The sequence below is a fragment of the Penicillium chermesinum genome (assembly GCF_028974085.1).
Source record: "Penicillium chermesinum strain IBT 19713 chromosome Unknown utg000002l:1.0-5270490.0:1.0-5274688.0, whole genome shotgun sequence".
NCBI classification, from domain to species: domain Eukaryota; kingdom Fungi; phylum Ascomycota; class Eurotiomycetes; order Eurotiales; family Aspergillaceae; genus Penicillium; species Penicillium chermesinum.
The window spans coordinates 2,089,974-2,113,968 of NW_026695312.1; the positions used below are offsets into that span (position 1 = coordinate 2,089,974).

Below are 23,995 nucleotides of genomic sequence, written 5' to 3' on the forward strand. Positions count from 1 at the left end.
CGTAACAGGCGTTGGAAAAGTACCCCTCCCCCCCTAGTGTCCTTATCCCTGAGGGCTCTTTGCGCGGAGCACAAAGTACGGGCGGTTCGAGTGGCGGGCGCACGGGCGTAACGATCGACGATTCTCAGGGAAAGGCGAGTGACGTGGACTGTTGACCAGGCCTCGGGCCGGAGGTGGTTGGGTGGATGGTGGAGGAAGATGGTAGAAAAAGCATTGCCGGGCTAGAAGTCGCCCCTAATGGTGGTCAGATTGCTCCCCGGTATGCTTGGCGATTACTGCCATCGAGAACCCTCGTAGTCTCCTACTTGGACAGGATCGGATCTTATCAGTCTACTGGTATAGCCCCTGCATAAGCCCAATACGAGGCCCCAAGACGATTTTGCAGGCGAGGCGCTTCCATGGGATGGTCCGAGGCCGGTCAAAGGCATCCCGCAACTTTCGTAGTCTGCTGCTCTTGGTTGAACTTGACCCAACTTGGCTTATCTTGGCTCTGCTGGGGACTTTTTAGGCTCATTGATAATCTCCCCAAACTTATCTGAACTGCAGCCGAGCCTCTCTGGTTTCAGACAGATCGCCCAGCGAAGTGGGGACCGTGAGGGATTTCGCAACGCAGCCCACATTTACCTTCAAATATTAGAGGATCGTCCTCCACGGGCAGATCGTCGACATCCAGTACCCACTCGCCCCCCCAAACTCTCGTGCTCGCCCCTCTCCCCCAATATTCTCTCGCAATCTCCAAATCTTCCCTTTGAACTCCCCTCTATGTCTTCGACTTGAGACCAACACCAATACCCTGTACGATTTTGCGCCACATCTGAAAGGCTCGCCCCATCCCGTATCCGCCGATTCCCGTTGCCTCAATACCATTCTGGACGCCTCGTTTTGAGAAGCCGGCAGCACTCGCAGCGCCGCCCCCGGATAGTCCCTTGATGGGATCACTCCAGGGCATTTCCACAATCTACCAACAATGACTGAAGCTGCAGCGAGCAAGGCGCGGGAACCTACAACCAGAGCTAAATCCCGCAAAACCGACCAGAATGCCCCCATACGGAAACGACGCAAGCGAACGGTGGTCAGCGGAGCCCCAGATGATTGTTTCACTTGCTCGAAAAGGGGGGCTCGTTGCGATCGACGTCGACCCTATTGTTCCCAGTGCCTGGAGCTCGGTCGCGAATGTTCAGGATACAAGACAACGTTGACATGGGGTGTAGGAGTCGCCAGCCGCGGGAAACTGCGTGGCCAGAAAGTACCGGTCATGGAATCAACTGAAGAGACTTCTAGCGCGCGAAGTCAGTCGCAAAAACAGCAATCAGAATCATCCAGCCGCCAACCGCAGACTCCTCAGGCGTCAGTGCCTCCTCCTGCCTCAGCTCCTCCGATAGGAGCAGGGTTTCTGCCTGTGAATCCGCCCGCGATGGAGTCCATGGATGCCGATATGCGTCGCCAATCCGCTTTTTCAAATGCGTCGGGATCATCACAAGGCATGTCTTGGTCAATGGATATGCCGGACCCTCTATCATGGGTAAATGGATCTCCAAACAACCCTCCGCCCCAAATCCTAGGGCTTCCCGTGCGACCTGGGCTTCATTTGCCAACCAGACCCCACGTTGGCCATCGCTCGAGTCCAAGCGTCTCCGAGGCATCGCTCAATTACTCCTTTGGTTATGTACCTGATAGTCAGCAATCTTCGCCAGTCTCAGTATGGCAAACCCCAAGGAACCAGCCTTCTCAAAGGATAACACCACCAGGAGCTGATGTGGATGAAGAATATGAAAATGTCGACCGTGACACTCAAGTTTCATGGACAGCGAGCCATTCGCCTTCATATTCACAGCTGCTGCTAGCGCGATCGACAGGACGTACGCCTCGTTTACGATATCTCATCAGTTACTACGCAGAAGTCATCGCTCCGATGATCGTGGCTTTCGACAGCCCGTCGAATCCCTTTCGAACCCACGTCTTGCGTCTGGCAAATGAAAGTGAAGCCCTTCAAGAAGCTATTGCTACACTTGCCACGAGTAATTTACGGCAGCGGCGTGAGCGCAAACATTTCTCAACCGAGAGAACGCTTCCAGCTCGCCTTTCATCCATGGCCCACCGTGCCCTCACAGATGAGGCGTTCCAGGATCGCTACGGCATCTCGGTCACGGAAGGGTATGCTCGTGAAGAGAATCATCACCGAGCGGTGGCAGTCAAAGCTTTGAATGCCGACCTGGCAGATCCTCGCCGTCGGTTATCGGATTCTGTCCTAGCTACGCTCCTGATTTTGTGTCTCTTCCACGGATGTGATACCGGTGTCGCGGAATTTCGCACGCAATTTGCAGGTGTCACCCGTCTTCTTGCGATTCGCATGCGCCATTCGAGTGTCGTGTCTGAAGAACTCAAGTGGTTCATGCGCATGTTCTCTTGGTTAGATACCCTCACCGCAACGACAAACAATCGCGATGTTCAGCTTCGTGGAAAGTGTCTTGAAATCAGCTCAGTGTCAGACGGCCACTGGGGATTGGAGAATCTGGCTGGGTGCGATGGCCGCCTGTTCAAGATGATTTCCCAGCTAGGACGCCTCAACCTCTTAAGCCAGGACCAACAACCCTCCGAGTCTACTCCTGCAGATGTAACCATTCCTACAGCCTCTCTCCCTCCCGCCATGTTGTTTCCTGGATGGAATCACGTTCCAAACGCCAGTGCATCTTGGTCTGTGCCCGGCGACGATTACAGCTTTTCGCTACCATCACCCCCGCAAAGTAGCGACCAAGGCAGAAGGCCCTCCTCGCCAGCTTTCTGGGCCGAATGGCACTCACTCCGGCAGCGTCTCGAATCCTGGCGATTTGACCCTCCTACCTCTACCCCAATACCCTCTCCCCCTCCATCCGCAACAAATACCACCTGGCCTTCTCCGAACTTCGCCCTTGACCCGACCCCAGAAGTGGAGTACTACGTGGCTCCTGAAAATCTACAAGATGTATATCAGATCTCTGAGTGCTTTCGCCACGCAGCACTACTCTACTGTGAGCGGTTAGCGGAGCCAAGCCTACCATCAGAGCACCCTCGTATACAACACTTGGTGCATCTAGCTATGCACTGCCTCTGTGCCGTCCAATCTGACGTCTATCTCCTCTGGCCACTTTTCATCGTTGGCTCAGAGTGCGTCCAAGAGAACCACCGCAAGGCCATACGTGATCGTTGCAGAGATATCTCTGGAGACTCCGGGTTTGTCAACAATATCTCTTGCCTAGAGCTCTTAGAGAAGATTTGGGAAGAACACTCAGAAGCGTCGTCTTATCCTGTTTATCCATCTGAGTTTGGTACTCCGCCTGTCCTGGACGGAAAGACGCAGGCTATCACACCTCAGGCTTTCCGTTGGTCTCGTGTTATGGAAGCGAAGAGAGGTGATGGGGAGTATATGGTGGCATAGAACTTGGTCTTTATATTTCTGGGCTTTCATGGACACGCTTATCCTTTTTTGATCTGGCTACTGGTATGCAGATCTCTTATCAGAGAGTTGGTACTGGATTGGTGTTAAATTGAGCGACTCGGACCGTTGCGCATTCGGCGATTGTGATACCATTCTTTTTTGATACTCTAATGTTTTCTCCTGTTGATATATTTCCTTGAGGTTGGACAGTATAGGGCTTTCTCCTGGTACCTAGGTATTAAGCGTGGGATATTGCAGATATATATTTCCTACGTTTCAAGAATTGTCAAAGTTTACTAGTATTTCCTTCGACTTTGAACTTGGTTACAAGTATTTACTCTTGTGTTCTCTTCCTCAACCGTGGAATGCCTAGATCTTCATCAGACTTTAAGTCTTCTACCTCATATAATTGTACCCCTTAACTGTCCTTCGAAGGTTATCGGTGATCTGCCCGTCGAACTTCCGGAAATCCACCACCGTGTCGAGCTCGAAGGCTCAAATCCCCGACACTGCGCCGACCATAGAGTTCACAATGTCAAAGAAAGCACGGCAAGCGGCCTCGCCTGGCGAAGTAAAGATACGGAGGCATCGTACGCGGATTGTCAAGGCCTTCTGTGCTGTCTAAGTTGCAGAAATACGGAACTATCTGAAATCGTGAGACTTGGGACGAGGACCGAAAGATTTCTAACGGACTCGGAGCTTGGCTTTCCGACGACTCGATGCTCTTTTGTTCCTCCTACGTCTCAACTTGGACCTTGGATTAGCAGAGCTAGCAGACACGTCTAAGACTCATCTCATGCCAGCAGGATGCAGGAGCCCCCCCGTCCGACTTCTCACAGAAAAAGACTCGTGTACAGAGAGTGTTCAGGTACGGGATTGAACCAATTCCAATTTGGAAATCCCTCCAACTTGGATTTAGACATCAAGGAGAGTTCTTCACACGTACGAGCATAATGTCGAGCCCTCAGTTCTGGTGGTTACAGCCCTAGACTCACACTCAGAGATAGCCCAAGTGAGGATTCAACCGGGACTTAAAGGTCAGGTCCGAAACTGATCTGGTCTGGGTCCCTGGAACAAAGCTCCTAATGCTACGAGTTAGATAGTACTAGCAGTGAATAGTAATTTCAAGTTGGGCAGACTTGGTGTTCATTAGAATATCGACATCTGCACTTGAATCGATCTGCCAAATCGACGCCAACCACGAGTCAGTATGATTATGTGGACCCAGGCTCCATCACATATCTTCACCCAGGCAAACAAGTTGTGGAACACGGATTCCGGAAATGGGCAGCAGTCAGCCGCGGCATCGTCGAATCACTTCGAGGTTGTCGGTAGATAGGTCTATTGGTTCTCGCTGCGTGGGTGCTATTAATCTAACTCCTTTGAGCATTTTACTAGCGACTTAGGCATGAAGCTTTCGTAGAGATACAGAATAGATAATGTACCCGGCTCTACTCATTCGCAGTATTTATCACTCCATGATTCTCTCCCAGCCTCGGCCCTAACTCGTGCTATCTCCTATCTCCTTTAGTGGCACAAAACGCCTAGCCCATGAATGACTACGCCTCGCCACACGGATACAACGTTGGGACAAGCGGGAGAAATCTCTGACTCATGCCCCATCCTTGATATTATAGCTCCGGTCCAGGCGCGGAACCCGCTTCGCATCCCGCCTGCTAAGAGCTCCTGTGGAGTAGATCGGCCGGCAGGACCACTGATATACATTGCATACAAGCCACAATCTCTCAATCCTCGGCGCTCACTTAAACAGGAAGCGAATCCCTGGCCGGCACGGGGCGGAGCCACGAGCAACCCCTTATTCCTAAAACCCAGGAGCGGTAGCTTAGGGTTCGGGAGGGCAGGGCAGCAGGGACTCTATGTGAACAGTGCACGCTTAGCGAAATGAGCTCGAAAAATTTTTCACCGCACAACAGAAATCCATATCAAATGCAACGAGGCCAGGGGGTAGGCAATTGGGGATGGAAACATTCCTCGGCGCCTGCTACTGCTACTGGGGATGGATTTGTTTTGATCTCATATCGCCCGCAAGGGGGAAGCACGATCCATCAGATGTACTAAACGCCGCGCATTATGATATTGGCGGCAGGGCCAATGGGGGACTGGGAAATGAGATTTCTATGTCTCATACTAATCTCAGGAATGGAAAATTCTAGTCCAGAAAACAAGGAATGAAAGGGCAAAATTACCGCGAAATCCGTTGACAGAGCCTCGAAACGAGGTGGTGTATGGCCACGCGCTGCCCCCCCTGAAACTGAAGACGCGGCTCGGTTTTTCAAAATGATTAATAAAATCAATAATTCATCCCAACGGATTGTAGGATTGTCAGTGCTTTTTTTTTCTTTTATTTTTTTTCTTTGTTATGGTTGGATTCAGGGATTGTACCTGGGTTGCCCTGCCAAGCCGTGGTCAGCCTAAACAGTAGAATTGTTCGCTATGAGTATATGTCAATGATGCCTATGTTCAAATCGAAATCATTTCTCCTTCAAGAGCACCCCAGGCAATAAGCCAATCAAGTATCTCATGTCATAGCTTTCTACAGGTTACGTGCTATATAGGCCGTGCGCTGAGGAGAAGGCTGCAGAGGACTCGTCGGAATCCAGCCCGTTGACACAAGCGCCCCAACGCCCCGCAGTACATCCATCCAGTCTTTCCGCAGGGAGTCGAGATGTCAGCTCTGCTGTGCCTGCCTCTCGCCTCTTGCCTCTTGCCTCTAGCTGAGGCCCCCGAGCCGAAAGTACAGGGGCTGAGATAAAAATAGAGCGCAGCTGTGTGTCCTGCGCAGAGGACATGTAGAGGCCTTATGCACCCAGACGAAAGAGCCGCCTGAATTTTGCAGGACGATGCAAGACTTTGTGCGTGACCAGATTGGAAGAGGGTTCCAAGAGTATGGGGCCTTGGCGGAAAAAGGAAGCGCGGAATCAAAAAAAGGAAAAGAAAAAGAAGGAAAAAGGAAAGAAGGAAAAAAGAAAAGAAAAGACAAAAAAGACCTAAAAAAAAGAAAATGATTAAAACGCCATGTGCAACACTGCAGGATCGGCGCTGCCTGCTGGTGGCGCAGGATTGTACTCCGTTTGGCTGGGTCGGGACCCAGCGAAGGACCCAGCGAAGGACCCAGTAGGCCCCAGTAGGACCCAGCAGGACCCAGGAGGGGACCTAGTGGGACCCAGTATAGGGGCGCAGACGGTGCATCTACGATAATTATAGGATGCTCGAAGGCGGTTGACTCATACTGATGAATCATCCGATGAATCAGATCGAAGAGGCGGGAATCAAGGGCAGCCCAAGAGAACCTGGGATTCCGATCGGGCTCTGTAAGGACGCGAACAATTTAAAGAAAATGGTGGTTATTACATCCCTGTGGTTGGTGCGTGAGCATAGCTGGCAGTCGGTGGAGCGTGGTATTCGAGGGTCAGCGGACCCGGTGGGTGCGATGTTCGAGCGGGTATAGGCAATATAGCCAACCCGGTTGGGCCTCATTGGATGCTGGCATCGAAGACTCCAACTGTTCGAAAGCAAGCTGGTCCCGTTGGCAGGATTGGACGTCATCGCTGGAGGACATCCGCGGGGGGGGAGCCAATCTCGTTGGAAGCGAGTCCACTTACCCACTTAGGGTTGGTCTCGCACTGTAATCTATATAGACATCGCGATATTAGATACAAGGACTGGACTGCTACAGTACACACAGGCGTAATCTCGTCTAGTAGAGAATATTGCCTAGGTATAGCCGTACTCATCTACATTCTTGGGTCTTTACAGAGTTTGCGACCATACTAGGTACCCTCGACACGCTAAAGCCTGACACAAGATCTTCCAAGGTTTGTTGCTTGGAGTCTTTGTGAGCCCTAGGCTAGTCCTCTGTTGTGTCGGGTTGTTGTTTATTTTGATCGGAGAATTCAACAAAAATAAATTCTTCCTGGACAAGAAAAACTCTGTCCTACCTACCGCGAGGTGGATATGCAAGTTGCGGTCTGCAAAGCCTTCTCTTCTACTGTCGTTCCCGCCCAAAGGCCGTTGCTGCCCAGCGGCGGTAAAGCCTTTTGGTGAGGCCGCCTAATACAAGGAGTCTGTGGGTTTAGAAAAAAAAAATTACCTGTGCAAAAGATCCGGATGTACTTTTTCCTCTTTCCTAGGCTTGACGCTATAGTTCCTGCCATGGCAACATGTGGAGAGGTGAAAGCGACCGGAGTGGAGTCGTTGGAACCACTGGAACGAAACGGGCTGGGCCGTATCAAATCCACGAGTTTGATATCGCCCAACCATGGAACCGATCGTGAAATGCGAGGTTATTGTAGCGTCAGGCAGTAGCACAAGGCATACCTGACAGCGTGTGGACAAATCGATATCTGCTGTAGTCTCACCCAATAGGGCAACGGCGACCTAGGCGACATGCTGCAGCTAAAAGATGGGTTCATGCAGCAATGAACTGTACAATGGAATCATAGTTGGCCTGGATTCTGGAAGACTCGCACATGGCACCCATAACACGCATCTCTGCTATCGAGTGAGATAACCACCTGGGTGCACATCCAGGACGACAGAAAGAATAGTGGGCATATTGACCTTCACGGTTCCAGGTTCTGCCATGGTGTAATTCCAGATTTATCCCAGATCTTACCCAATCGAAGACAGAATGCAGTTGGCCGCTACCCTAAGCAACGAGAGGGGTCGGCTTGGGTTGTGTGGTAGCGTCGAAGCCGACTGTCTCCATCTGGACTAGTTTGAGGGGTCGCTGTGTTGGTTTTCCCATGGGATCATAGAGATACTTATTGGACCAAGACGAATCTAAACTTCGGAGAATCTTCTCTAGAAACCTCTACAAAGCTGCCAATCTAGGGATGCTATCTGGGAAATGAAAGCGGTTCTGAATGCACCGGGTGCTCAGGTCGAACCAGCCCTGCTGGAGCATGGAGCAGTGAAATCCGCTTACGGTAATAAACCAAAGAAGCAGCGAGTCTAAACGCCACGAACTTCTAGCGTAACCGGCACGACGGCCCCAGCCCCGGCCGGTTGTGATTGGTTCGCGTGCATCCATTCGCGCTGACTTAACTTCCTTCCCTTGGGAATTTCTGGGAAATTTTCCTGTTCCACTTTAGTCTCCATTATCTCCTCCCGGATCGCTTCTTCTTCTTCCCACACACACAACTGGACTCTTCTTTCTCGAGTCCCCTACCCTTCCTCTACAACCATTTTTGGGTCTCAGAAAGCTAGAGATCCAGTCTATCTGGGCACTTCAACCCTCCCTCTCGCAGGTTAAAGCGATCAACGTTCAAATGCACCTCCAGCATATCCAGTGTCATCCCTCATCTCTTCGATCGGTAACCGTACCACGGTGACGGTCCTATTTGACCTTTTTTTTGACCTGCAGTTTTTTTTTTTTCAGTCGGCGTCCATCTTTGCTCTGGTGCACGATATCCTGTATAATATATCCGGCTCGTTTTTGCTTTTGCTTTTGCTTTTGTTGATTTCTCGCCTTCGGTGCCTTAAGTCGTTTGTGTGATTTCAGTTCTTACACCGAGATCCCACCTTCAGCTCTTTTCTCCCTCTCTCGGCGTCTCGAGTCTCGTTCGTCTATGCTCGACCGATAATGTATCATTATTCGACTCCACCACAAGGGTGGGCTTACGACTACACCCAGTCGCCTCCAACCTCCCCTCACTACGCCTACTACGCTTCGCCCTACGCCACCGCCTATACGTCACCCCGGGGAACATCGCGAAAGCACTCACGCAAGGCCAGTTACGCCGGCACCAAGGAGCCTGGTTACTATGCCTACCCATCGCAATACTACGAGGGCATGCCGGACTATGGGCTCCCGCGCAAGCACGATCATGTAAGTGCTTCTTTCGCGGGTCCGCCCAAACACCGTCGCACCTATACGACCGGTCATCCTATGGGGGATGGCCTCGGTACTGGCTTCACCTTCAACGCGCAATCGCAGAGCCGGCCCATCTTCGTAGATGTGGTCGACGATGCATACGATGCTCCATATGGCTTTCGCGAGCCCCGATCCCGCCCTGGCCGTCCCCCACCGGCAAACCCCAAGCGAGAGGGTCCTGCTGGCTACCAGCACCGTCGGACCGCGTCATACTCTCAACGCAAATCACACCCAGCCACTGATTCTTACTCTTACTTCAACCAGGTTCCCAATCCCGAAGACATTGATGCAGCCCGTCGCTCCCGTGCACGCCGCCAGTCCACCTCAACCCGAACACCTAAGCCTAAACCACCCCCCGCTGCGAAGCCACCAGCAACCGCCACCGAGGAGGATGCGGAACGTGCTGGCATTCCACCAGGTTACTCCATCAAGAACTGGGACCCAACCGAAGCCCCAATTATTCTTCTCGGCTCTGTGTTCGATGCCAACTCATTAGGGAAGTGGATCTACGACTGGACGGTTTTCCACCACGGAGCCTCAACTCCCATGGCCGACGTCGCCGGCGACCTATGGCTACTTCTTATCAAACTCGCGGGGAAAGTCAAGCGTGCGGACGAATGTCTGCCACGCATTAAGAACCTGGAGGCTGCAGAGACAGTGGAAGATTTCCTGGAGAGTGGCGACCGCTTGTGGAGCCGATTCAAGAAGCTCCTCAAACAATGCGAGCTTTTCATGTGGAAGGCCGCCAAGCGAGAAAGTGGCAAAGCCTCCGTCTCAATGGGGCGCAATGCGGGATGTGAATTTGTGGAATCGATCTTCGGTCGCGACCGCGAGCTCGAGAATACCGAAAAGCTGATGAACAGCATTCGACTATGGAATATGCGTTTCGACGCCAACTGCGAGGATATCCTCCGCCGACCGTCCGCCAAATAGGCCGACTCTTTCACTACCAAAACTTTTCCTTTGTTGAACAACCTTTCCAAGAAAGGGTACCCCAATATAATACGGTACCGCACGGGGGGAATCCCCCCGTTTTAAAGAGGAAGTGATCCCGATGGGAGCTTTTATTGCAGTTCCTCCTGTTTTCTCTCTACATACACGGAGCATTTGACATTTTCGTTAAATTGCATTTGCAGCGCGTTGGGTTTGGCTTCGGCTGGCTTTTACTCGTTACTCTTTCCTGCTGCCTTATTTCAGTTGGCAGCTTTGTCGCGCCCTGGCGCGGGGCGACCCCCCCCCCCAAAAAAGAATCATGGTTTTCGGCGCCTCTTTCTTCTCATTTGGGGCGGCGTCCTCTTTACTCGATGATATCCGGCGTCCTCTCTGATGGCCGTCAGCGGTCCTGCGTTTGATTTGACTTTGGTCTTCGTGTCATTCTGCTTTGATGATACCATCTCGCGAGACTTTGTTCTCCGCGGTCCTGTTTTCTTTTTGCGCCTTTGCTTAATCTTGATATTTCCTTGGTCATTTCCTTTGTTCGCTGGCTTTCTTGTTTTCTGATTTCTGTCTAGTTTGCCGTTGACTTCTGCGACGGATGCCAGGTTGTACATAGATCCACGACCTTAAACACCGATAGACAAATCATCCTGTTTTTTTTCCAAATTCCTACTTTATCCTTGCAAGCTTCGTTTCGCCACTTACGTCTGTAATCGTCTCCTCGCTTTCCCTATTTCCACTCACAGAACCTGCCCTTCACATTTTGCCCCTCGCTGCCCGCCCTCCCCATATCCTAAAAAGGCAGCCCTGCCCCAGCGGGCGCTTGATCCTTCGTACCTACATCCCTGTCCGCGTAAGCGGTACGCTGTACGCCCGGAAGCAGGTACTGCGGACGTTATGACGTTCCGCAGACCCAAACCCACCAACCGGCATTTCCCAGTGGGCCACCCCGTGCAGCTCCTGCAGGTGACAGCGCCCGTCAGTGGTTGCGGGTCCCGGGGGTCCGAGGGCCCTGGACCAAAAAGAGGGGTAAGAGGAAGAGGGAGTGTGTAAGAGAGACAGTGGCAACTCTGCTCATTCTGTGCTGCTTATTCGGGGTTGGGGGCTCTCAGCAGGTGACATGCCCTTTCATCCTTTGTTGGTCATCCTTTTGTTGGGTTGGGGTTGGTCTTGCTGACCACCATATGGGTGGCAGGTTCAGATGGCTGAGATGCAGGATGCTACGCTGCATGCGTGGGTGATTTTAGCCCCGATAAGGTTGATGCACATGGCACCTGGGCTGATGGGCGGATTGCCAGATAAGGAGGGATGCAGGGTATTGAGGTTAATGTTCCCGTTGCGATTGGGGATGGGCCTTGGTCGAGTTGGGCTGGCGCTCTGTTGGCCTAGTTTGGTATCTTTGGACTGAGAATTTTTTTTTTTTTTGGATGTATGTAGTTTCGGATTTTCTTCTGTTAAATCGATTTTCGTTTCGTCTGAATGTCCTGATTGTCTTTGACATTGTAGAACCTGCCAGTATCTTACCGTAGGACAGCGTAGAAGAGTCAGTAGAACCAGCCATCTGAGTGTTGAGCTTATATATTGGAATTTCAGCGACTGGACGTAAGACTAAGATTGGAGCGTATAACAGTCAATACTGGCACTCATATATGCATATTACCTGCAGAAGTACGTCCGTAAGCAATGTGGATTATCACGTTTCACTGGGTGGAGGCTAGAGATATCGGTACCACGCGATTGGCAGCCTTGAGGTTGTACTTTCCCCGATCCATATGTAATCAAGATCTATGACCCATGATCTGTATCTACAACTTTATTTTTGTTTAGCCGTAGCTCCATACACTTCCTGATCTTAAAGGCACAAGGCCCATGGTTTTTAGGTGGGGAGTCACGGGACGCAGATCCAATCATCTGGCCATGCGGCTTGACATCATTTCGAGATGCCGAGCATCTCGCGTCGTGGACCAACCCAGCTCACAGCACTCTATCCTTAGAGCCTAGGGTTTAAACCGACAAATCGAGGAGCTAGATCTTGCCACGGCCTCTCAAACTGGCAGACGGGAGCCCACGGCACCGCGTAAGCCCAGAGAGACAAACTCGAACCCGCGCAGTCCATAACCAAATCGACACCAAGGCATAAATACAGAGCACCGGTTACTTGCAGCTCGCCGCCCAGCTTCGAAAGCTACGCTGGTCGACTTTGTCACCGGCCACCAGCTGGACCCGGTCGCCTGGGGCCGGGTGAACAATGCGGAATGGATCCTCGGACGAGGCCACCAAGGCTGACCAGGCGTCGCTTTGGCGTCGTTTCAAGGGGAATTTTCAGATGCGACCGCCCGAGGACGATGAGCCGCAGTCTTGGTGGATCGCGTCGACGGCCATTCCTCTGGTAGCGGCGGCAGCCGGGCCGCTAGCCAATGTTATGTCAATCGTTGCGCTGGTTATGCCGTGGAGGAGCAGGATCATTTCCAGGAGTACAGGCCCTGCGGGGAATTGGGTCCAAGAAGGCTATGATGACCCCCATTGGTGAGAGATGCTACCTCGGAGACCTTGCCTCGCGCAAGATGAAATGAGTCGCGGCTTACCTCAAATCTTGTATAGGAGCACGGGGATGAATGCTGCCTCGCTCGTTTGCGGTGTGGTAGGCAATATATTCTTACTACTTAATTTCACTCAGGCTGTTCGGTATATTATCGCTCTCCCAGTTACCATTATTTTGTGGTTTTTAGCTCCAGCCATTGTAAGCTTTCCCAAGTTTTCGCCCACCAGTGATCTATGAATATAGGACGGATTCACGCTAACAAATGCCCGTAGCTTTGTGCCGCCACTGCGTCTCTTCATATCTATGCCCCTCCAGTCGGACCTGACGATGTGTATTCCCAGGCCTACTGGAGCGCCGTGATTGCAGCCGCGCTCTATTTCCTACTGGGTGTCCTCCTCATGATAAACATGCTCGGCTACTTCCTCGGAAGGTACCCGCAGCACTTCTCACTCACAGATGACCAACGTACCTTGATTCTGCAAATGACGGCACTTGTTGCATGGCTCCTCATTGGAGCCGCCATCTTCCAGCGCGTCCTTGGGATCTCATTTGCAGATGCTCTTTATTTCTGCGATATCACGGTTTTAACGCTGGGATTCGGTGACGTGACAGCTCAGACTGCCACGGGAAAAGGGCTTATCTGGCCTTACGCAGTCATTGGCGTGATCATGCTTGGTCTGGTCGTTTCAAGTATTCACCGGTTCGCACGGGAAGTCCATTACGACAATGTTGTCCGAAAACACATTGAATCAAAGCGACAATGGACTTTCGACCGAACCATCACTTCTAAGGAAGGGGATAGCGCTGGAACAACGGGCCCGGCGATTTCAGCGCTGGCAAGGAGAGAATCCCAGATTGCTTACCACCCACATCATAAGCACCAGCCCATTCGCAGTGCCATTGATACTCTAGCCACTGGTGGAAGGCCGAAAGTGATTGTTATGAGGGAGGAAAAAGATCGATTTGATGCCATGCGAGCCATTCAGTACGAAACTATGCGATTTCGCCGCTGGAACGATCTTGTCATCAGCGTGATAGTGTTTGGAATCGTCTGGTCCTGTGGAGCGGTGGTTTTCTGGCTGCTTGAGCATGATTGGAGCTACTTTGACGCTCTGTATTTTTGCTTTGTTTGCCTTCTGACCATCGGATACGGTGACTACACACCGCAGTCGAATGCCGGTCGACCGTTTTTCGTTTTCTGGTCCCTGGTGGCGATCCCGACCATGACTATGCTTATTTCGCAAATGAGTGACACTGTCGTCGCTAGTTTCAACCACGGAACCAAAAAAGTTGCCGAAGTCTTCATCTTGCCCGAAGCCGGGACCTACAGGGGCTTTATCGCACGTATTCCTTTTCTGCGCTCCGCTCTCCGAAGACACCAGGAGAAAAAGCGCGTTGAACGAGGCTTCCCGATCGGTGCCGATACTCCAGATGAGGCTGGCAGTGGCGATGCTGAAAGAAACAAAGATCCCATCCTGTCTCGATCCCGAAGAAACTCGGCCCGCAACCATCCTCAGCGAACAATCGAGGAGCTTGCTCAGCAACCCAATCCGTCACCCTTCGAACTCGCGCAGCAATTAGCGTTTGCGATCCGTCGGGTAACCGAGGATGTGTGCTCTGGGCAGCGCAAACGATACAGTTACGAAGAATGGGTCGAGTTTACTCGCCTGATCCAGTTCACAAACCCTCGTTCTGCGTCCAACCCCTCTGCTGGTCCCAGTCAGTCCGGGGGTGATGAGAATACCATCGCCCTCGAAGAGGATGAATACGGTGTCTTGAACTGGGATTGGATCGGCGAGAGTAGCCCTATGCTGGCTCATCAGTCTGAGCCTGAGTGGGTGCTCGATCGGCTTTGTGAGAGCCTGGTGCGGTATGTCTCGACCCAGGAGCAGGCCCGAAAAGAAAGGCTTAAAGCTGCCAGCGTGGACGAGGAGATGACCTTGGCAAAGGAGAGGGACCTTGGAATTGAAGAATCTTGAGGATCTATACTGAAACTATCTCGCCATCTATTGCAACTTTAGCATAATAGCTTTGTCTTTCTCATATACCCTTCCGCATGGCTTAATTTGCTGCAAATCCAATTTTTCGCTGTTTGATCCCTTTATACTACTAGTAGGTCCAATTTAGTGTCCACTATAAGGATGATGCTCCAGCAATGTCCGGCCCCCAGGCTTAGAGATAATTGCTGAGTAGCCTGCTTGTCTAAGTATGATTAGACAGGTCCCCATTCGCATTTCACGTGGCATCTGTGAGGCGTGAGTTCCGAAACGGTTGAGGTATCGTTCTCGACAGGATGGATGGGCTCATCCGACGACGTTTCTCGTAGACCTGTTAATCTGGACGACGGTGCGTGTATCAATTTCTGTCATGAAACCTCAGCCTTGACCTAAGTGTGTCGTCCATCGACTGCTTGGGAGTCCTGTTACGTTGTGGTCTGGATGTGAAGAGCTTCATTTGCGTTAGGGATATATGATATACGGACAAATATGAGACTGCATCTCGATCGGAAATTTGTTGGATTTCATCTAGCCTCGAACTTTCTGATCCTAGGATCTGCTTACAGAAGTGACTCCATGTGGACCACTCGCCTCGCCTCACTGCAGCCACTGCTTAAACCAATGCACAGCTGCATTCTTAGCTCTCTCTAGGCCCCTCATCTCAGCCTCATTCGCCCGGTCTCCCCTCACGGAAAACGAGTGCTCCAGCCCAGGAAAATACTGATAATCAAACGGCAGTCCAAGCGACGGGATAGTCTTCTGACTAAACTCCTTGAGCTCTGCCGTGAACACAGGATCGATCTCCGGCGCGAGGATCTGGACAGGGACGCCGACAGCCTGGATCTCATCTTTGGTAAGCCAGGAGGGATGCGCCGTGGAGATACAGTCTACGAGACCGTCGTTCTCCTTCGCACCGAGCCGGAACACGGCCCATCCGCCGTAGCAGGACCCGACAGCGGCGACATGTTTATACTGGGCCCGAAGTCCCTTGGCAAATGCGAAGATCTCGGGCTCACGCACTTCTTTGTTATTGCGTGCTGCCCATGAAGGTAGGTCTAGTGGTGCCCACTCCGCAGGATCTTTGGCGACGATGTCAAAAGGGAGGACTTCGCCACCAAAGCTTCGAATACATAAAGTTATCAACTTGGGCTAGAGCGACGCGAGTAGTCTGTACTTACAAGTCCGGGAGGTAAACTGTCGCATTGGTTTCCTCAGCGTACGAGTCGGCCAGGAGCCGTAGATTGGGGAATGTCCATCCAAAGAGATCGTGGATCACAAGAATAGCGACATCGCTGTTGTTGCCGCTTACGTATGTCGAGTTCCCGGCGAAGGTCTCTTCGCGGCCGATAGGCTCGCCCTCCCACTTGAAGCCTTTCAAACAACAGTCATGCATCTTGAAGTACTTGATTTCTTACCTATAATCTGGAGCTCTGAATTTTGTGGCAAGCACCGCAGAGGCTGGGGTTGCCCTATGATTTTATGGACTTTGTAAGGATTCGGATTTAAGCATTCGGATTCAATGAGGGACAAAAACGGAAAAAGAGGGGGGCCTGCACGAGGGTCTCTCGTTCGGTGCTGCTAAAATCCGACACCGAACATTCATAAGCAAGAGTATAGCAGTCGCCGTCCTATCAGGTCTCGTCTCAATATCTTCTTCATGTCTTGGTGATGGCGCCATTCGAGATGAGTTTTGATGGCCCGCCTTGTAACCAGGTAAGCTCTCGGTCGTTTTTTGCTTGAGCTTTGCCATCAGTACTAGTAGATAACCAGCTTCGTCGATCATTGACACGGCGGCTAGGTGGTTACTTCTGGATTATATTGCTTGAAAGTAATAATCACCCCAATCCGATGTATCCTTGAAATCTTTCGTCTGGAGCTATCAGGTCAAGTGGTATAGCTAACGACCTCGGGCGGCTTGGACGGACTTAAGCCTATGATTTTCCGATAGATAACTAGAGACTGCGGATCTTCTGATTAATTGAGAAGCCAAATGATTCCAAACGATCTCGGGTAGTCGTATTATCAATCAAAATATTCAATACTAGTATGCTAATTCTTGAACAAGCATGTGTAATGTCAGGCGTGAAGCGAGTATACAGCTGCCAAAATTCAGCACGACCCGCGGTCGAAGCTACTCTGCACCCACAAAACCGCATAGAATGAGCATCAAATGGTCGCCACAAGCACCATAACTTTCTCTCTGCGGTGATTTCCTTCAAGTCAGGAGCAGATACGAGTGTGTGGCGAGCTTCGACCCCATGTTTCGCCTCCGGATCCGTGGGCTGCACCGGTTAACCACCAACTTAGCACTTATGCGATTGGGTCCCGTATTCTGAAGCTGGTCGTCGCTCATGACCTTTGTTCGAGAAATTATTGGAATCGGTGGCACCGATCGTCCTAGATCCCAGCAAATGCGGAGAAAGATACGAGGAAAGTGGTTCTCTTCGTCATACTGAATCATCAATTGGACCCCCGCCCCAGACATCCACAGGTATATAAGAGAGGATGTTTGCGAAGACCTAGTGGTGACATACAACCATGACCACACCAAAACATTGATTAGTCTTCCAGGACTCGTGATATGTATTCTCGTGGTATGAATACTCGTGGATCACTTCGTGCTGCCCATGCGGGCAACTCGAGCAGAGTTACTCGTGTTTACTCGTGTGAGGCAGCTAGCTCGATAGATGCTAATCAGCCTGATCCGCAGAACTAGCTCGGAAGGCAGACGAGTCCATAATGCCTGCTCCGAAAGGTACCCAGTTCCAAGCTCCTGATGGCGCCGACCAACAGCGCCACCTCTTCAACTCCACGCAGGACCACAAGACTGCAGATCGACAGCAAGCTGCAGCCAACCGCACCGCAAAGAAGGCAAAGCGCTCGGACGAAAGCCCGATTCAATCACTCGCTAAGGAAATGGATTCAACTGGCAATCCGGTGCCGGATGTTGCTTCCACCGGTCCAACAGGAGACGGCGCCGACGACATCGATCCATTCGATGCCATGCACGCCGATTTTGATTAAGTTGGATATGTGATTTGAGTTGAACATGATGATTTATGAGTGACTTTGAAACCAAATTGCCCCATGACCTGGAGTTCGTTTTCTCCGATCTGTGCACTAGTAGGACTAGTAGTTCGCGCATCACCACGGCCCTTGGCATTGCTATGGCAACCGCCCATCGCATCCTTTTGTCGGTTGTACACCGCCGAGTAGCTTGTCAAATAAACTCATCTCTTTTCTACAGTCGCTGGTATCTTAAGTTGAATCCCCCTCTACCTATTGGAGAATTGTGCTTGTGGAAAGACGGTGCATTCCATAGCATGAGCGTATCTTGAAACACTTGACGCCTCCGTGTTTACCTCCCGACCTCCCCCGCCAAAACTGGAGATGAACCTTTGATTCTATAGGAAACCACAACAGTACTTACCCCCTTTTCTTTCGTTTCAATTTCCCGTTGTCAAAATACTCCTATTCCTGTACCACATCTTGATTGCATGTACCATCACCTCGTCGAACGAAGACGCGACGCCGTCGACACTTGTGTACAGTTGTTGAAGGAATACAGTAGGGAAATGGCGCTGGATCCGCGCTTCTATCGCCACCTCGACCAGAGCCCAGGGCCTGGCTCGATCTCCTCCGCCACATCTTCCGATCTCTCGGCCCTCACAGGCATCACCTCGCCCAGCGTGGTCTCGACCTCCGCCTCTGCCGCCGCCCTCCGATCCAACGCCTCCAGCCCCTCCCTTCGCGCCCGAGAAAGCGGCGTCGCAACCCGCCAAGATGGAGCAGCCAGTCCGTCGCCTGGAGGAAACGTGCGCGTCGTCGTGCGCGTTCGGAAGTTCCTACCCAGAGGTCAGTCCGGAGACAGACGTTTGACGTGCGCGGGCACGTACGATAGGTGATCTGGCGGGGAGTAAGCTGCTAACATGGAACAGAGATTGAGCGCAATGCCGAATGTCTGATCGAAATGGACCCGCATACGCAAATGACCAAGCTGAAAGCGCCGAAGCCCAGCATACGCGACCAGGGAAAGCCGAAGTCGCAGGCTCGTGGCAAGATTCTCGAGGACAAGAACTTCACTTTCGACAATTCGTTCTGGTCGCACAACGAGGAAGATGATCACTACGCGCACCAGGAGGATGTCTACAATTGTCTCGGCGAGGAGTTCTTGGACCACAATTTTGAGGGCTATCACACTTGTATCTTCGCGTACGGCCAGACGGGCTCGGGAAAGAGTTACACGATGATGGGCACGCCAGAGCAACCGGGTTTGATTCCTCGGACGTGCGAGGATTTATTCCAGCGTATTGAGGACTCGCCGTCCCCGGATGTGAGCTACAATGTTCGAGTATCCTACTTTGAAGTCTACAATGAGCATGTACGCGATCTGCTGGTCCCACGGACAGACCCGCCACACTACCTTCGCATTCGAGAGTCGCCATCAGAGGGACCATATGTGAAAGATTTGACCGAGCTCACAGTAAGGAATTTCGCAGAGCTAATGAAAAACATGCGCAAGGGTGATATGTCTCGGACGACGGCGAGCACGAAGATGAATGATACCTCCTCACGATCGCATGCTGTCTTTACCATCACGCTCAAGCAGATCCACCATGATCTATCATCGGACGAGACTACAGAGCGGACCGCCCGTATTCGGCTCGTTGACCTTGCAGGTTCCGAACGAGCTAAGTCGACCGAAGCAACTGGGGCTCGGCTGCGCGAAGGCTCGAACATCAACAAGTCACTCACCACCTTGGGCCGTGTCATTGCGGCGTTGGCAGACCCGAAGAAGAGTCGCGGCGGAAGAAAGGGCAAAGAATTGGTCCCCTATCGTGACTCCATCCTTACTTGGTTGCTGAAGGACAGCCTCGGCGGTAATTCGAAGACGGCAATGATTGCATGTATTGCCCCTGCCGACTACGAAGAAACGCTTTCCACTTTGAGATACGCCGACCAGGCGAAGCACATCCGCACTCGAGCCCGTGTCAATCAAGATCATGTGTCCGCCGCGGAGCGTGACCAGCAGATCGCGGAAATGGCGGAAACGATCCGTAACTTGCAGCTCAGTGTGAGCCAGGCAACGGAAACCCAGCGTGCTACCGAAGCCCAGAATGAGAAGCTGGATGAATACCAGCAGCAGGTGGCGACCATGCAACGTTTGATGGAAGAAACGAAGATGGTCAGCGAATGCAAGATCCGCCAATTACAGACAGAGAACGAGTCCCTGCGACGACACCTCAAGCTTGCTTTGGATAGTCTGAAAAATCCGATCCCTCCTGTCAACGTTGAAAAGCGTGACCGAGCCAGTCTTGCATCAACGACAGGGGCAGAGAACATGGCCCCAGGAGAAAGCTGCAGCCGGGAGGGCTCGCCGGTCGGTGCATTTGGCACCCCCTCCCCTGAGCTTGATTCAGGGGTTTGGGAAGACGAGGACGAAGACGAGGAGGACGACAACACCGTAGATTGGGATGCGAGCCAAGATGTCCAGATGCAATCCCGTATGGAAGACCTCTTGGGAGAGTTGAGTATGTTCAAGCGCAAGCTAGCCACAGATCATGAACGATGGAAGCCTTCTGAGCAAGCCATGAATCGCAAGCGACGGGTGTTGGGAAACATTCCTGCCAATATTCGCTAAGATCTAACCTTCTCTTCTTGTTTATTCATTTTTGCAAGGCATGCAGATACGGTGTTTGTTGGCGGTCCAGTACAGAACATTCTTTGTTTTTTGATTATGGTTTGGGCTGGAGCCAGACTATTTGGGCAACGGTCGGTTCTCGCCAGGCCCGTTTCGAGTTACTCCCTTTTTTTGCTCTTTTATTTCCAGTCTATTTCTATTCTAGCGAGATTCCAGATGAATAACGAATGACCTCTGACGAGACACTTTAAGTCGTCTTCTTTGTGCCTTCTCGTTTGCTTCCCACGTGGTACCTCTTAACAAAGTTTTGGGACTAGGCCTTGCGTGACTGAACAAGACCTAGCTGGCGATGATACTGGTAGTCTCTTCATAACATAATTCTCTCTCAGATTTTCACAGCAGCCCCATTTTGCACTGCTTGGCGCGTGGATCTACATACATCGCCATGCGCGTGGATCTACATACATCGCCATGCGCGTGCGGAGATTAGGGTTGCGGCGCTCGGTGGGCCGCTTATGGCATCACATCTTTTTCCATGACTCAACTCTGCCTCCCCACCACCGTCCAAGAACCACCACCCCCCAAGACATCGAGATCGAGCCTTTCAAAATGGCGGACCCGGTCGACTCGGCGCCTTCCTCTTCCACCCCAGCTGCGACCACCCCAGCTCCCACCCAATCCACAGGCGAAGCTCCCCCCCTCGCAATCCCTACCCATTCGCGACGCAAAAAGCGCCAGCCCCGCACAGCCCGAAACACTACCGCAACCTCAATCCGCAAAAGAGCAGGGCCAGGACCAGGGAAAGGCCAAGTCCAAGAATGACGCTGCCGCAGCCTCCGCCGATGCCTCTGCCGCGCCCGGGGACAAGACCCTCAGCGCAGGCGAATTGAAGAAGAAAGCCAAGGCAGAAAAGGCCGCCCGGCGCGCGAAGGAGAGACAGGAGCGAGAGAGCGGAGCTGGGGCTGCGGGCAGCTCGGTTCCGGCGGGCCAGCGGGCTCCGAACACGCCGAAGAAAGATGCTGCTGGTGGCGCGGCTCAGAAGGGCTCGAAGGCTCCGTATGCGCGGCGCGGATCGATGCCTGCGGCCCACGCGGGCGGGGCTGGTGCTGTTGAGCAAAAGCAGAAGAAGAAGGAGGACAAGAGTGTTGCGGTTTTTGGCCACTTGTATGGGCAGCAGCGCCGGACTACGGTCTCTGGTGCGGCGAAGGAAGTGCACCCTGCGGTGCTGGCTTTGGGGCTGCAAATGAGGGATTACGTGGTCTGCGGGAGCAGTGCCCGGTGTGTTGCTACGATGCTTGCTTTCAAGCGGGTATGTTATTTGAGTTCCGGTTTAAGGAAACACTGTTTTGTGGGTTGGATATGCTGATTCATTTGACCAGGTCGTTGAAAGCTATACTACGCCCCTGGGTACCTCGCTTGCTCGTCATTTAACGACACACCTCTCACATCAGATCACTTACCTCTCGACCTGCCGTCCTCTTTCAATCAGCCAGGGTAATGCTATCCGAGCCCTGAAGCTATCTATTGCTTCCATGGACCCCGCCACTCCCGAATCAGCCGCCAAGGCGACTCTGTGCGATTTCATTGACAGTTTCATCAGAGAGAAGATTACAGTAGCCGATCAGGTTATTGCAGGCAGCGCCGCCCAAAAGATCCAGAATGGCGATGTCATTGTGACATTCGCGGGCAGTTCGGTCGTGAAGCAGAGTCTGTTGGCAGCGCACAAGGAAGGAAAGAAGTTCCGTGTTTCAATCATCGACTCGCGCCCCCTGTTCGAGGGCAAGAACCTTGCTCGCGCCCTCGCAAATGCCGGCCTGGACGTGCAGTACTCGCTTGTGCACGGAATCAGCCACGCGATCAAAGACGCCACCAAGGTGTTCCTTGGCGCGCACGCCATGACCAGTAACGGCCGCCTCTACTCACGGGTGGGTACTGCTTTAGTCGCCATGTCCGCCAAGGAGCGGGCTGGAGGCGTCGAAGTGCCTGTCATCGTTTGCTGCGAGACCGTCAAGTTCACCGACCGTGTCGCTCTGGACAGTATCGTGGTGAACGAAATTGCGGATGCCGATGAGCTGGTCGCTGCCAACGAGCCAGAGCAAGTCACCGGCCTACCTGATCCCGCTGCTGCTCCTCCTGTGCCCGAGACCAACAAGAAGGGTGGGAAAAACGCAGCTCACATCCCGAAGCCGGAACCAGCACCGGCGACAGCTAACCCTCCCGTGCCCCTCGCTACGTGGAAAGACACACCGAACTTGCAATTGCTCAATCTGATGTACGATGTTACCCCCGCGGAGTATGTGGACATGGTTGTCACGGAGATGGGTAGCTTGCCGCCCAGTGCTGTCCCTATCGTGCACCGAATGAGCACGAATATGTGAAGACGTGGATTGTTGCGTATGAAAAGTTTCTGATGGCCTCTTATATCAAGGTTTCAATTTCCAAAAGGCGTAAATTCACGGGCTTGTATCAGAGGATGTACTGATATGGCATTTGTCGTTAGTAGTTAAAGAACTATTCGGAAATGAGACTCGATCAATGTGGTCTTAATGTGGACTCGATATTTACAGATTAGATGGACTCGGTATGGCCCCTCCGACCTCGGGTCTTTGTTGCATGCCCAGGGTTCCCATAAGTTCCTGATACCCAATGAGCATCTGTAGCGAATAGCGAGAAGCCACCCCAAGTAGAAAACACAGTCGTAGGCAAACCTATAAACTTATGGCCTTAAAAGTGTATCTTCCGCGGGGTGGTCCACTTCATTTGCGGACCCACCCAAACTGGAGCTCCCCAGTAACTGCGTAAACCTGCACCTTCAGGAAAGTCCTTCCTACCCAAAACTTGAACGTCGCGCAACCTCCCGCAACCTCTCAAAACCTTCCTCCTATTCCAATCTCTCCATTCAACTCATCCAGACAACTAAAGCTCACCAAAATGGTAACCCCAATCCCAACCTTCTCTTCCTAGAATTCATCCACTCACCTCACTCCCCAGAGCAAAGACTCCTCCGCAACATACCTCCACATGCACCAACCGCGTCTAGCAGACCTCTTCGAAGAATTCACACGCCCCCACACCTCCCCTCGACCAACCCGCAAACATCCCAGCAAACCCAGCAATCCGCCTCCCCCACCGCGATCCCCTCTTTCCTGCCCGTCGAAGACATCTACGTCCAGCCCCAGCACCAGCCGCCCAACCCCGAAGACGAAGACGACGTCGTGCCCGACCAGCACGCCGCGTTCGGGATCACGCGCGCCATGGAGCGCAGACGCGAGGCCGTGTGGCGCGATCTGGGACTCGAGGCGCTTGTGAACGGCGAGGGACACGGGGGCGTGCTCCAGCATACGGGTGTTGGGCCTGCGGCGACGGGGGCGGCGGCGGGGGGGTTTGGGGCCTGCGGCGACACTGCGGTCTGGGTCGGGGGGTGCGGCGGCCGTTGATGCTCCGGCTATACGGGTGCGGAGCGCGGGGAGGAAGATGGGGGGGCGGAGGACAATTTGTTTACGCTGAAGGGGATGGGATGCGGCTTTATGATGAGTTATTATTGGGGTTGGGTCTTGCATTACGGTTC

General features: G+C 52.5%; 9 protein-coding genes across 9 annotated transcripts; 7 read left to right on the plus strand and 2 right to left on the minus strand.

The window, feature by feature from the left end:
• Window positions 1-760: 760 nt before the first annotated feature.
• Window positions 761-949, minus strand: N7468_001601 (uncharacterized protein; the record flags this gene model as incomplete). Its single annotated transcript, XM_058470898.1, has 1 exon — window positions 761-949. One exon carries the CDS (start codon window positions 947-949, stop codon window positions 761-763), a length of 189 nt encoding a protein of 62 aa, XP_058334039.1.
• Window positions 950-967: 18 nt separating this feature from the next.
• On the plus strand, window positions 968-3,415 carry N7468_001602 (Zn(II)2Cys6 transcription factor; the record flags this gene model as incomplete). Its single annotated transcript, XM_058470899.1, has 1 exon — window positions 968-3,415. The coding sequence occupies one exon, from the start codon at window positions 968-970 to the stop codon at window positions 3,413-3,415; it is 2,448 nt and encodes an 815-aa protein (XP_058334040.1).
• Window positions 3,416-6,451: 3,036 nt separating this feature from the next.
• N7468_001603 (uncharacterized protein) lies at window positions 6,452-6,884 on the plus strand (the record flags this gene model as incomplete). The annotated part of the gene is made up of 2 exons (XM_058470900.1): window positions 6,452-6,550; window positions 6,690-6,884. The coding sequence occupies 2 exons, from the start codon at window positions 6,452-6,454 to the stop codon at window positions 6,882-6,884; spliced, it is 294 nt and encodes a 97-aa protein (XP_058334041.1).
• Window positions 6,885-9,020: 2,136 nt separating this feature from the next.
• N7468_001604 (uncharacterized protein) lies at window positions 9,021-10,244 on the plus strand (the record flags this gene model as incomplete). The annotated part of the gene is made up of 1 exon (XM_058470901.1): window positions 9,021-10,244. One exon carries the CDS (start codon window positions 9,021-9,023, stop codon window positions 10,242-10,244), a length of 1,224 nt encoding a protein of 407 aa, XP_058334042.1.
• A 2,251-nt stretch (window positions 10,245-12,495) lies between these two features.
• On the plus strand, window positions 12,496-14,768 carry N7468_001605 (potassium channel family protein; the record flags this gene model as incomplete). The annotated part of the gene is made up of 3 exons (XM_058470902.1): window positions 12,496-12,773; window positions 12,849-12,987; window positions 13,062-14,768. The coding sequence occupies 3 exons, from the start codon at window positions 12,496-12,498 to the stop codon at window positions 14,766-14,768; spliced, it is 2,124 nt and encodes a 707-aa protein (XP_058334043.1).
• A 615-nt stretch (window positions 14,769-15,383) lies between these two features.
• On the minus strand, window positions 15,384-16,179 carry N7468_001606 (uncharacterized protein; the record flags this gene model as incomplete). Its single annotated transcript, XM_058470903.1, has 2 exons — window positions 15,384-15,906; window positions 15,965-16,179. 2 exons carry the CDS (start codon window positions 16,177-16,179, stop codon window positions 15,384-15,386), a joined length of 738 nt encoding a protein of 245 aa, XP_058334044.1.
• Window positions 16,180-17,525: 1,346 nt separating this feature from the next.
• Window positions 17,526-17,810, plus strand: N7468_001607 (uncharacterized protein; the record flags this gene model as incomplete). Its single annotated transcript, XM_058470904.1, has 1 exon — window positions 17,526-17,810. The coding sequence occupies one exon, from the start codon at window positions 17,526-17,528 to the stop codon at window positions 17,808-17,810; it is 285 nt and encodes a 94-aa protein (XP_058334045.1).
• Window positions 17,811-18,361: 551 nt separating this feature from the next.
• N7468_001608 (kinesin-3 family protein uncB) lies at window positions 18,362-20,427 on the plus strand (the record flags this gene model as incomplete). Its single annotated transcript, XM_058470905.1, has 2 exons — window positions 18,362-18,641; window positions 18,725-20,427. 2 exons carry the CDS (start codon window positions 18,362-18,364, stop codon window positions 20,425-20,427), a joined length of 1,983 nt encoding a protein of 660 aa, XP_058334046.1.
• A 535-nt stretch (window positions 20,428-20,962) lies between these two features.
• N7468_001609 (translation initiation factor eIF2B subunit delta) lies at window positions 20,963-23,864 on the plus strand (the record flags this gene model as incomplete). Its single annotated transcript, XM_058470906.1, has 3 exons — window positions 20,963-21,736; window positions 21,879-22,801; window positions 23,159-23,864. 3 exons carry the CDS (start codon window positions 20,963-20,965, stop codon window positions 23,862-23,864), a joined length of 2,403 nt encoding a protein of 800 aa, XP_058334047.1.
• Between the last annotated feature and the right edge of the window lie 131 nt (window positions 23,865-23,995).